The 13,128-nt window shown below is 43.7% G+C and overlaps 1 protein-coding gene across 2 annotated transcripts in view; it reads right to left on the bottom strand.

Annotated features, from left to right (window-relative positions):
- USF3 (upstream transcription factor family member 3) overlaps nt 1-11,629 on the bottom strand; it is a 35,707-nt gene extending 24,078 nt beyond the window's left edge. Inside the window, exons 1-2 of one of the 2 annotated variants that reach the window (XM_063394006.1) lie at nt 10,287-11,629; nt 8,592-8,683 (exon numbers count right to left, since the gene is read on the bottom strand). Coding sequence is in view for 1 of the 2 variants with exons in the window: in XM_063394005.1 (XP_063250075.1) it covers nt 10,287-10,331 (45 nt within the window). In the remaining variant the exon portion in view is untranslated. The remainder of the gene's footprint in view (nt 1-8,591; nt 8,684-10,286) is intronic. The other variant, XM_063394005.1, reaches the window with a different exon arrangement.
- Nucleotides 11,630-13,128: the final 1,499 nt, after the last annotated feature.

Below are 13,128 nucleotides of genomic sequence, written 5' to 3'. Positions count from 1 at the left end.
CAAACAACACTTGTATAAAACTCTAGGCTTTCTACTGATAGATTGCACCACAAGGAATACAGTGAATTGAAGTTGTTTTTTCCCATTCGTATTCTGTAAGAACAGAAACCTTTGCATTTTACTTGATACTCCACGAAACAGCTCAAGCTGGCAATACCAGGGAGGAGGTTTTCTCAAGGGCTGCTGGAAGTATGAGCTATGTCAATTAAAAAGGAAATAAAATTACTGCCTAGGTGAAGATTTCTGAGGGTTGATGAAAGTTTACACTGTCTCCATTTCTCCCCCTCAGTTGTTGCATGACCAGAGCTTTGACAGTTGGTTTCCCTTTGCTTCTTCCACATCAGGTATTGGTTCTTCATGGCAAGATCCCTTCACAGATTCTCTAAAGCAGAAGACATTTATTTGCCTCATAAGCTCAGAGAAAAATGTATTTTAAGTTCACTCGTGAAATATGCTCACTTAACTCAGCTGAATGTCATCTGCAGAGAAAATGTAGCAAAATCCAAATTCTTAAAGCAGATGAAGAAGTAGCAACTCATCATTTATATTTATTTAGTACCAAGCTTCCCTCAAGCTTTATGTAGCTCCCAGCTTTCACAATGTCAACCTAAAATACTGATTTTGATTTAATGCAGTGTCATCCTCAGAAATTAAAGGATACTTTGTGTTCTGAAAATTTTGCATCATTTAATCTTGTATATAGGTCTGAAACATAGGGTATAAAACTTAAAATAAATTTATTTAAACATCTTCTTGTCTACCACCTATCTTTCCAGGTATTATTCAGCAAATTTTATGAAATATCTTCTTCAAAACATGCACCCAGCAAATATAAGAAGTTCATTTAGATTATTTTATTTGGCATTATTTTTTCACGCCTTATTTAGGAATTGTTTCCAAACTTATTATTCATTTTAAAAAAGAAAATAATTATTCCAATCTGTTATCTTTGACTGTACAAGACAATCTTCCTCAAATTAGTAAAGCCATTCCATTCTTCTGCATCAGGCATAAAGAATCTTTTTATATGCAACTACACATATTCTGCAAATCTACCAGCAGTCCAAATCTTTCTTCCTCTTAATGTCCTTCAGCAAGCTTATGTTGTTACACTGCTGCAATCTCACAGTTCTTACTGTGTTTTTTATACCTCACGTAGTTAGTCTTAATGTAAAGCTAAGATAAATTCCAAGGCATAGATAAGAACTACTCAAATGCTTTTTTCCTGAGACAGAGTGTTTTCTTCATCTTCTCCAATCTTCCATGGACATTTTAGAAAAAGGCTAGCTTTAATCAGGGACTTAATCCAAGCTTTTAATGACAAGCAAGGTGCCCTTGAGATCAAGAGACACAATTTACTGCCCTTTCTTTATTCCCCCTTGGAATGTTTCTATTCTAATTTTGTATTTACCTAATAAAATGACTGCAGGAAACATAATTCAAAACTTACCTTTGTGATTGTTACCTGTGTGTATTAACTACTATGGCCTATCAAAGCAACCTGGCAAGACCATCATATAGGAAAATGAAAAATGTTATTATTCTTGATAGGAGGAAAAAAAAAATCTATCAGTTTGGTTTCAGAAGAAATTGAGATTTCCCTGTTACTGTGCCCCTTAATTCACTCCCTCACAACAGCTAGGCCCACTGACTGACCTAACTGCAGCCTCTCAAAGAGATGCAGTTTGCAGAGGTTTGCAAAAACCTGGCAGTGAGCAGAGGAGGAGTGAGGTCAGGTAAGGGCTGGACACGGCCGGGTCTGTGAGCAGCTCTGCAGCCTGGGTGTGCTGGCTCAAGAGTGGGCACTGCCACCTTGTGCTGAGGAACACATTCCTGATGAAAACCAGTTGAGAGTCTCCCAGGCTAACCAAACTGTTCTCAGAGCTTCTGCAAAAGTTAAGGAAAGAAAACCAAAGCCAATAAGCTAAAACTTGTTACATAGGGCAACTTTTTTTTTAAGGTGCTTGCAAATAATAGATAGAAAGAAAACTCCACTGCTTTTAGATATTTTTACTCTGCCTTCTTTGTTTGTATTGTCTAAACTCAAATAAATTAACATTTTTCCTCCTGCTGACGTAAAGCAATAAAGTTTTAGTAAGACTCTCATATAAGAACATAGAGAACTAGAGAAACTAGAAAGAAAAAGGGTTTTTTTTGTAATAGCATTGGAGGAAGAGGAAGGGTAATTACTCAAGTGATATTCCCTCATATCTACATTAGTTTTGTTTTCATTTGTAATTTTCAAAATATCAAAGGCAATTGCTCTGACCATTTAGTAACATGCAGTTTCAGGACAGCATAGGTATAGGGTCATTCTGAGAAATCCTGACTAGATCTGCTTAAGAAAACTTCATAAGAAAAAAGAAAAACTTTCCTGTTAATTACCTGAAGATCCAACTCTCATATTTATTTTTCTTTGTCTACTGTTGTTCCTTCTCAAGTTTACCTAAGTACAGCATCATTTCTTTTTACAACTTAGAGGAGGGGCAGAGAGAGAGCTCATGTCCACAGAAACAAGCCTCTTACTCACTGCAAAATCTTTAGGAGAGGCATCTCTGGACATTTTGCACCCAGATGAGGGCTGCTGACACCCTCACCATTGTGCAGCTGATCTTGGTACTGCAGACAAACTGAAGTGCACACAGTGAAGTAAAGGAGGATGCCTATGGGAACTATCTCCTGTGGTCTGGAGCAGGCATTTGGGAGCTAAAGAGCTGTAATTATGCAACCAGTGCACAAGCCAGAATCACGAAGACTCTAACCTTAAAGCATGTCTTCAGCTACTTTATATCAAAATAAGGGGAACTTCACTCTTTTCTTTAGGAAATCAAAAAGGAATGACCAGGGAAATCCTCCTGTTCCCCTGTTCTCCATGTATTGTGCTGAGATTCACAGGTTACCACATACCAATTTCAGTAAGGAAGTGAGGAATTGTGAGAAACATCTCTATGCTGCAAGACAGTGCTCCTCTCCCTGGCTTCCAGTGCACAATGATCTGTGGTGCACTTCAAAACAGAAAATGGTTTTCAAAGAAAAGACAGACATCTAATTATGCTGCGCTTGGCAAAAGAGCCACAAGTGTGTTTTGATGGTGAAAGCTAAGTGGATACAAAGTGAATTGCAGGCAAGTTCCTCCTAGCACAGGTCATCACCTCTGTGTGGGTGAGGGTTAAGTTACCTGTATCAGATGGCAAAGATTGCCTGCACCAGGCTGAGGCTGGGAGCGCTCTCCCACTCACTCCCGTGCAAGAGCAGCCGATGGTGAGCCCAGCCTTGCAGCAGCAGCACGTTGCCTAAAGAACAAGTGATTCTTTTCCTGAAAAAAGCTGAAACACACAAGGCATCATGGTCTCCAAATACTGTGACCAAGATGGTTATTTATAACTCGGGAAGCCAGCCATAGATGAAAGCTATACTTGAAACACTGAAGACTGACTGGACAAACGTAGAAGCCGTAAGTCACAGAATCACAAAATGGTTTGGGTTGGAAGAAACCTTAAAAATCATCTCATTCCAATCCCCCTGCCATGGGCAGGGACACCTCCCTGGTTGCTGAGAACCTCATCCAGCCTGGCCTTGAACACTTCCAAGCACAGGGCATCTGCAGCTTCCCTGGGCAACCTGTTCCAGCGAGAGCCAGTCCAATTCTGCTGTCTCATGTGACCTTATCTCCAAATGAAATCTCTGTCCAAAGAGCAGTAACTCGTCACACAGCCTGATAACCAATTTAGAATCACAACACAAAAACATCCATTTTGCCTACAGTGATTTAGCCAGAGCAGTATTCTTTGCTTCACTGCTTTGGTTTTAAGCTGTGCTCTTTTTGTTCTGCAACTACAAAGGATTCTCACACAGTCTGTTTATAAAACCACATACAGTCCTGAGGAGGTATCAAGGCATTTTCTGACACGTGCCAAACTGCTTTGCTGCTCTCTCCTGAGGACCCTAACTAATGAGCAGCGCAAAATTTCCTAGAACCAAAATGTTCAGGGCATCCAGAGAGTTTATGTGTCAAATTTTTTAATTCATCTTTGCAGATATGAGTCATTCAGTACAAAGGATTACACAGACAAGTTCTTAAATATTTTATAGGCTTGGGGTTTGAGAAATCTGACACAAACTAAGAGCTCATCAAGGGTTCATAATATAGGAAGCAATATTCTATGGGCCTACACTAGAAAGTTCCCCTACAACACGCAGAAAGACATCAAACCTGAGATTCTGTTACAAACACTCCCCTTCCAGAGCTAAGGGATTTCTCTATGAATCTGAATGGGGCCAAAGGCAAGAATGGCTGATGTAGAAGGTACCATAAAACAGAACTCCAGCTTTAATGTGTAAGCTCATCAAACAAACTCACTAATTACACTTCAATGTGCTTTCAAAAACAAGCACACACACACTCTGCCCCCAAACCCAAGAAAACCAAACAAAACCTCCACAGCTTTGCAACTTACATTTAATAGGCAGACTACTCAAAAAAGGTTTCAGTGGACAGAAGGCAGCTCATTCTCCTTCACAACCTCAATGCAATTACACCTTTGCTTTTCAGAGGTTTTTTTTCTTGGACCCATGAAGTGGGTGCACTGGGCAATTGCTTCAGTTCCACGAATAAAGGACTCATCTTGCAGTCTCGATGTTTGACAGTTTTGAATAATACTGGCGGGGATAAACCTGCACATTATTTTAATTATATTTAACAGAGAGGTCCAAACTAGAGTTATCTGAGCCCAGATGACCAGAGAAAGCAAGCACACTTTGTTGACACTTTCAAAGAGGAAATTTAAAATTAAAATCAACATTAGACACAAGAAAATGCAACTACTAGGTGCAAATCCATAGAAAACCTGAATTCAATAATTCCACCACTTTAGGAACTACTTATTTAGCTTAGGAGAATCACTGTACATGAGCTATCTGGGGTGAATAAGTAGTTCTGAAAGCACTAGGAAAAGCAAATAAGACTACAGCAGAAATTTAGCGCTGACAATGGAGAAGAAACTAAAACCATATTTCCAAGTTACTACTTTGCATAGGTCTGAAAGGAGTAGATAAAGGGGACAGACTGATACCATGGTCCTGCAAGTTTTATTTAATTAAAAAATCATTCAATAAAATGAAAATGCCTTACCTCTAATCTATCTTCTTCTTCTATAACCGTGTGAAATCATCTCCCTATTGCCACCTATGACTTGGCAAAAATACCTTGAAGTGAAATCAGGAGTGGGAGAACTCCATTGCAGTCCTTAGCAAGGGATAGCTCACACACTTAATATTTCCATGCTAGGAAACAGAGGGTCTTCCAATTCCTACCCAGAATAAAAGAGAAAAACCACAGAGATGGACTCTAAAGCCTCTTGAGACAATTTACAGGTGGGATTCTTCCTGAGCCTTCTCCTCTCCAGGCTGAACAATCACAGCTCCCATGGCCTCTCAAGATGAGAGATGCTCCTGTACCTGAATTGTCTTTGTGGCCTTTCAGTGGGCTCTCTATGTAACATCCGTGTCTTTCTTGTACTGGGGAACCTGAAACTCCACACAAGATGCAGGAGTGGCCTCACCAGTGCCAAGTGCAGTGGAAGGACACCTCCCTCAGCTGGCTGACACTCCTGTATCAAATGGAGCCCCTTGGCTACCTTTGCCACAAGGGCACTTTGCTGGTTCATGTTCAACTGGGTGTCCACCAGGTCCTTTTCTGCCAAGGTGTTTTCCACTGCAGGGCCCCCACTATATATTGGTGGACTGATTTGTTCTTCCCCAAGTGCAGGATTTTGCCCTTGTTGAACTGCGTTATATTCCTGTCAGCCCATTTCTCCTAGCAATAATGGGAAAGTCCTTGAGATGGTTATCTTCCCCTACTGTCCCAACTCCTTCAAAATAATGCTGAGAGACGTAGCCTCTCCCCTGGTTCACTGGCACTGCTCACCCAGGAGGCCAGATGGGAATACTAATCCAACTTAAAATTTACTTTGCAAATGGATCACAGAGACGCCCCACACTCCCAAATAAGTACACTGAAACAAGATTACTTCTCATGGTGGCAGTGCTGGCTTAATACTTGTGAAACTATGACCCAAGATGATGCCAAAACTAGTTAAGTTTCTCCAATTACACAAAAAGTCTCAGAATTTCCAGCAGGTGAGAGACTTACATGGACGAAGGAGGGATTTAAGCTATAGATGCATAATATTTAAACATTTCTGAATTAAAGCATCTCTGAATATTAGGGATACTCCAACACTGAAAAAATTATGTTCCTTGTGGCTGATTTGGAGCACCATTTTACTACTGGAGTAAATGAGCAAGAAAAGCTGTAGCATGAAGCTTTGTACAAGAACTGTGTGTGATTTCTAGCTAACAGCTTCATTGGTGCATGAAAGCAAAGCAGAGTCCAGCTTCAAAGGTTGAAGGCTGGCCTGAATTAAGAGTCCCTGAAGCCAAGCACATTACAGACTACAGATGCAGGCAGACACCCCTAATGGACAATACTATTTTCACTTAAACTTCAATTACTTGAAGACTAAACAAATCTTTAAGCTCTCCTCTCACCCTAAAACCCTTACATTGCTATTAAGCGTGTCAGAAGGCTAAAGGACAATGTTTTCTATAATCTTTTCATGGCACTGCCTTCCACACCAAAAGCTGGAAAAATGGATTATAGGTTCTGAGGAACCTGGATTTAGACCTAAAAGTTAATAACTCCATACTTGGATCATTTCAGCCTCACTAGAGATGGACCACAAAAAACCCATTCAGGTATCAGAATAGTAGAATGACTGAGATGTGCTTTTAGATGGAGCTGATTTCAATTCATGGTTTTCATGTTGGTCAGTTAACCTGACAGAAGTTCAGGTAACTCAGTAAGAAAAGCACTTATTACCAGAAAGCATGAAACATTTTTAGCAGCCTAGTACTTTCTTCTTATCTGAATCACAATGGCAGCCAGCATGGCTGAGGTAAGAGATTGCTATCGCAAGTCATGGTTGCAAAAGTAATTCATTCACCTTAGAGGACTGAAGCCATAGCTTCTCATACAGGAAACAAACCCAGTTTACACACAATTTGTCAATCTTGTGCACACAGCAGAACCTCTTACTCTAAGTGCTTTGTTTTGTCTTTGTACTTTGGTTTGCTACCTTACCAGCGTAGTGCTTACTCTAAGCATGACAACAGAACTAGGCTGGTAAGGTAGCAAAACAAAGTACACTTTGGAAACATTATATCCACACATAAAAGCTGGAACTGTGTTTTAAACAGCAGGTTAGGTCAGCATTACATAAACTGGGCTCTGCACAACACTTCCTAATCAAGGAGTTGAGACCTTTACATGTTATACTGTAATCTGAAATAACTTGAACACTGCATGAACACTCCCCATCCCACTAAACTGAATACATATCACAGCCCAGAGTTTCAGATGAGACAGTTTTCAATTAAATAACACTACTGAGCCATGTCTCTGATGAAAATGCCAGTGAAGCTGTACATACAACCCAGGTTTTTAAATGAAAATGGATGTGTAAATGTGTCCATGCACACCATCTAACAGCTTTAACGTTCTTGATCTTTTCATAACAACTCCAGTTACAAATCTCAGGGCTCTAAAGAACTGTACTTGCCTCCAGCCTGATGGATTGTCCATCCACAGTACTGCCAGTCATTTTATAATTCTTCATCTCAGTTGTGTTTGTGATTCCTTTAATCAAATTAAATCCCTCAGGTACATGTTTTCCTATTTTGAAAGGTATCACTGTCCTTCAAAGTGGCACAGACTTTGTGGTACTTTTCACAAGTTCTCACAACACAATCAACCATGATTCATTGGGAAACCCTTCATATCAAATGTTATGCTTCTTATACCTCCCCCCAGCCAGATGTCACTCACAAAGTTATTTTTAAGACCTTAAAAAGCACTACTGTACAAAAATTAAACTACAGAACGTCTCTTGTCAAATCCAGCCTGTCCCAGCCCTTGACTTCCTCGCGTGTCTATTTCTTTGTACAGCATCCAGCTTCAGCTCACACATTGCATTTAATTCAGATCCATGAGGAACATGCTGGTTTCAATGTCACACTTTGTATCAAGGCATTTTGCAAATTAACAGGGTGCTTAAATATTTGGAAGGCACCATCCCCCATATCTCTGTAGCCCAATTCATACTTCAATATGTGGAAGCCAAAGATGTTCTTACAACTTTAGCAGATGGGGAGAAACCATCAACAACCAAATGATGCTCAAAAAAGTACCTCTGTAACTCTGCTGCCTAAAGAGAGTCAGGAGCATCCCCTGCACTCACCTAAGAAGAGCTGAGGTGAAAAACAGCTGGAGCAGCTCAGCCAGCAGAATATATTCACAGAATCTTTGCCTTCTTGCTCCCAAGATGTCTTTGACATTTCACAATAGAGCTAAACTTAGACAGAGCTAACAGAGCTACAAACGGGAGTCCAGAACGCACACAGCCGGCGTGGGCCAGGCACATGTCACAGGGCCACTCGAGTGACAGCCACTTCGGTCTGCCCCTGGCCAGCTCCTCAGAACACTGCTGGAAACACCAGGCACCAAAGCAGCAAAGCCACTAGCAAAAACTTACATCCTAATTATCTCTTTGCGGCTGTCAGACTCCTCCAGGATCCACCACCATTTTTCATCTACTCCGTTAAAATCTTCCCATGTATCCATAACCTAAGGGAATAAGTAAGTCTCTAAGGGAATAAGTAATTTCCAAACACTTCAAAATTTGCAATGTTCTTGTACTGTTTCATATACCTGGCATGATATTTTGAATACAAGCACCTTAAAAATCATGCTCATTACACAATCATTTTTCTAAGCTTATTTCCCATTCAGTGGCAAACAAATTTTCAGTTGTCAAATGTATTTAACCCCAAAATGTACCTATGAGTTATTATTATGGCAGTAACTGAAAATCAAAAATTAAAAGTTCTAAATCTTTATAATAATAACTATTTACTCATAGGAAGTTTCTTCCTTTCCATTTGTCTGATTAATTGCCCACAATTCACGAGCAACAAACAAGGCTCTGCAGTTGGTTAAAGTGCTACGTAACACAATCATATCAATAAGATGGTCCCAATGACATGTATATTAAAAGTAAAGCTAAAAATCATGCCTCTGAAATAAACTGCTACATTACCTGACTTCTGTATACTTAACTGTGCCACCATTATCTCTGCCAGAAGTACTTAACAATTGCATGTCTAGATGAAGTCTAATAGAAGTCCAAGCTATTATGTGAAAAGCAAAAATACAGTTGTGTGATTTTTGTACTTATGGACAGAAATTCAACACTATTCCCTTTTCCTTTCCCTTACTTCCAATTTTTCCCTACAAACTTCCCTGGCCCATGTGCCACAGCTGTGTGTACCCATAGCTATGTCACTGGACTCAGTTCATTTGTGCTGTCACAGGGAGCTGCCCTTTAGATGCCCTGCCCTCGGTGTGAGCACTAACTGTGAGTTACAAACACTTCTGTGTTCGTCAATGTTGAGTTCCATGAAACTGATGCCTTCCAACCCTTTAAAGCCTCTGCTGCTGGCAAATTTGACTGAAATTGGCCAGAGAGCTAAAATTAGCAGGCAGAGAAGAAATAGACAGACACATCCACCAGACTTCCTTAGGAGATCAAGCTTATAACCCGCCCAACGAGAAACGTTAGCTACGAATGACCGAATTCTCGGTGAAGAGCTGCCCTGTACGCACACCATGCCCTGCGGCGGGCTCGCTCCCCGCGGGCTGTCCCTCCACACGAGCACACCGCCAAGGTGCGCACAGCACCCGCACCACGCCGGGAAGGTGCTGGGCTGAGGCGCAGCGCCCACCTCTCGCTGCCTCCGGAGCAAACTCGCCGCACGGCGCCTCACGCTCAATTGTCTCCCAGCACCGGGTCCGCAAAGCGCTCCAAGCACGCCGCTCTCCAAACCCGCACCGCTGCTGCCCCCGACTTTGCCTCACCCCAGCCCGGCAGGGCAGCCCCGCAGCTCCCGGGGAGCAGAGCCCGGGCACCGCCACCGAGCCCCGACCGCCCGCGGGCCGCACCGCCAAGGGCCGCCCGCCTTCTGCAGCTGCGCCCCGACCTGTCCCGGCCCCGCAGCCCCTGCCCGGCCCGGGCACACCTGGGCCGGACAAAGGGGCACCGGCCCCACCGGCATCCCGGGAGGAGCGCGGCCCCGGCCCGGCGCGACGCCCCGGCCCCGCTGCCGCGGCCGCCCTGCGCCCCTCTCCTCCCGCTGCCGCTCCCGTCCCCGGTCCCGCCGCCGGCACTCACGGTCGGGCCGGGCGCGCTGCGCGGCGGCCCCAGCGCCGGGACCATCCTCCGCCGGGCGGACACCCCGCGCCAGCCCCGCCGCCGCCTCCGCGCCACTGCCCGCCCGCGCAGCCCACCCTGCTGCTCGCGCCGCAGCCAATCGCCGCGCGCGGGGCGCGCCCTCGCGGCCAATCAACAAGGGCCGGGCCGGAGAGGGCGGCACTCGCCCTCAACTGGGCGGGGCGGGGCGGGCGCGAGCCAATCGCCGCCTCAAACATTGGCTGAGCGGACCAATCAGAGGCCAGGGAGGCAGAGACTGGCGTCAACAAGGTAAGGTGGCCGAAACAGGAACTGGAGGGGAGCGGCGTCTGGGGCGGCCAATGAGCGCGGCGGGAAGAGGCGCGCGGGGGGGCGGGCGGCAGCTCTTAAAGAGGCAGCGGCCGCGCTGGAACGGGCAGGGGTGAGATGTTGGGTCGGTTCTGCGCGGCAGTGTCAGCACCGTGATGGGCAAAGGACCGAGTGTAAGAAAGGACCTGGTGGTGTTTTGTGTGTGCTGCTGTCAGATGAAACCACGCCGTCCTGCCAGGGCGAGAATCACCCGAGCGCTGCCCTTGGCCGACCTCAGCCGCGGAGCATGTGAGGGACCTCAGCGGTGTAAAGCAGCGCTGATGCACTGAGCTGCTGCCGCGTCCTCGGCAGGCAGCGCTCTGGAATGGAATGGAGAGCAAAGATAAAGGCTGGCTAAAGGTTTGCCGCATGGAGCTGCTCACCAGGAGCCCAACCACGTCCTGTGACTGTTCTGTGCTGTGACTGACGTTTAATAGACATTTCTCCTTAACTTTGTCACACGCTCTGCTCACGCCTAGTTCTGGGGATGAAGACACTCCATCCATCTTCCTCATGAGTTAAACAGAGTTTAGGAGAAGTGTTGTTTTATCCACGAAATGAGGGGCTGTGGATCCTGGAGAACTCCCCACTACCTCACTTTTTACTTCCTGCTAATCCCTAATTCAATTATCATCCATAGTAAGGCAGCTTCCCAGTTCCAGCCTCAGCTACTTCCCCGAGAAAACATCTTGTATCCACATGCCTTCTCACAATATAAAGCAGCAGGGACAAGTTTCTGAAGCAGTGTCCAAGAACTCTTCTGCTGCTGAAATGAGTCATAGCAGCAATCAGATGTTAAATAACCCAAGCCACTTTATTTTGAATAGCTGCCACTTGCAAAATAACCTTGCAGCAGACATTAAGTGAAAAGCCCATTTGCAAGCTGTGAAGAAAATTGTGGCCTTAGCTGTTTTTGCAGAGGAATTCTAACATTACTAAAAATACCAGCTTGAAAGTGTAAAGTGGGAATGTAAATGGCACTTTTTTGCTTTTCATCATCTTTGGTTCTGATATGACACAACCAAACTGGAAGGCAAGCAAAATCTGAAATACCATTGCTCCATCAATTTACTCCAGTATAAACTGAGGGAGGAGGTTTTAATTCTAAAGGGTAGTTTGCTTTTTTTTTTTTTTTTTGGTGGTGGTGGTTTTCACTAAATAGGTGCCCCCCATCCAAAGCAGCAAACCTAAGTTTACCTTCTGACACTTTTGTTGTGCTCTATAGAGTGTTTGAGTCATAGTCAATACCAGTGCAGGGTTAAAATATCTGAAATACTGTGGCAAAAATCCAGCAGCAGACAAAAATCCACAGGTGAAATCATATACAACAGGAACCTGCTATATATCAGTAGCCTGTTTCTCTTGGAGAATATAAATTTACAATTATATGGCAAGATGGTTAAAAGAAAAACAGCTTTTGTACAAATACTTGGAAGAAAAGCTTTACATTGAATAGATAATTTGCTGTTCTTTTGACAAGTGAAGAAGTTTTGCAGCTTTATTGCAGATAGTCTTAACCAAGAAGTTGAATGCCATGTTTTGAACTTTTTTTTTTTTTAAATTCTTGGCTATATTGCAGGTTTGGGTTCAATAATTCAGTGAACAGTACTGGCCTAAGTCTGTGCGATGTCCTAGAGCAGCTGACAGGCAATCAGAACACAGGTCAGTGCCTCTTTCCCAGCGCAGGAGTTTCTTGGGCTGTGGGTCATGTACATTGAAGGGAGTGAAAGAAAGCTGGCAAGTCAGCAGTTTAGAGAGCTTCAGCTGGTGGTGTCACAATGCCTTCAGGCACAATGGTAGCAAAGCTGAATGCTTTTACAGTGTTAAAGCACTGGGCAGGAGGAAAGAAGGCAGAATGCAGAGAGAGGGATAGAGTAACCTTTCCATTATCTGTTTGAATTGATGTCTCTTTAAGGGCAAGAGAAAAGAACATAAGGCAAGTCATTCGTCCCTTTCAAAATATCTTGATTAGATGGGCTGAATAGATTTAGAGAACACCTATGGAAAGGAAAGTAATACTGCCAGAAACAGATCCCAATGCTCACCTAACAAGATTGGTTTGGTAGATTGTCAGAAGCACTTCACATAAGAGCTTTTAGACAGGGATTTTTAAAAGTAATGTAAGATACTGCAGGATCAGAGGAAAATGTCCTCACAGGGGCAGAGAAGTGATCAAAAGACAGAGCAATCCCAATATTCCACATGAAGTAAATGACTGATCACTCACTCACTAGGTCCTGGTGCAGTAACTGTTCTTTAAGCTGTTGTACCAGTAACAAATAAGAGAGAACAGCACACCTTGAGTGATTCCAGAGGCACCATAAATCCCTAAGTTTTGAATGCAGCGAGGGGAATGGGAGTGCCTGTAGAACCAGTAGATTTGGGAAAGGGCAACATAAACGATCAGGAGTACCTGCTAATTTCCCTGTACAGGACAACTCAGTTGTCTAGTATTGTACAGGCAACTGGAATGGGG

Source organism: Prinia subflava, chromosome 3, assembly GCF_021018805.1.
Source record: "Prinia subflava isolate CZ2003 ecotype Zambia chromosome 3, Cam_Psub_1.2, whole genome shotgun sequence".
NCBI lineage: Eukaryota > Metazoa > Chordata > Aves > Passeriformes > Cisticolidae > Prinia > Prinia subflava.
Note: the sequence above shows the minus strand (reverse complement) of the source record. Positions and strands in the feature narration are given on the sequence as shown.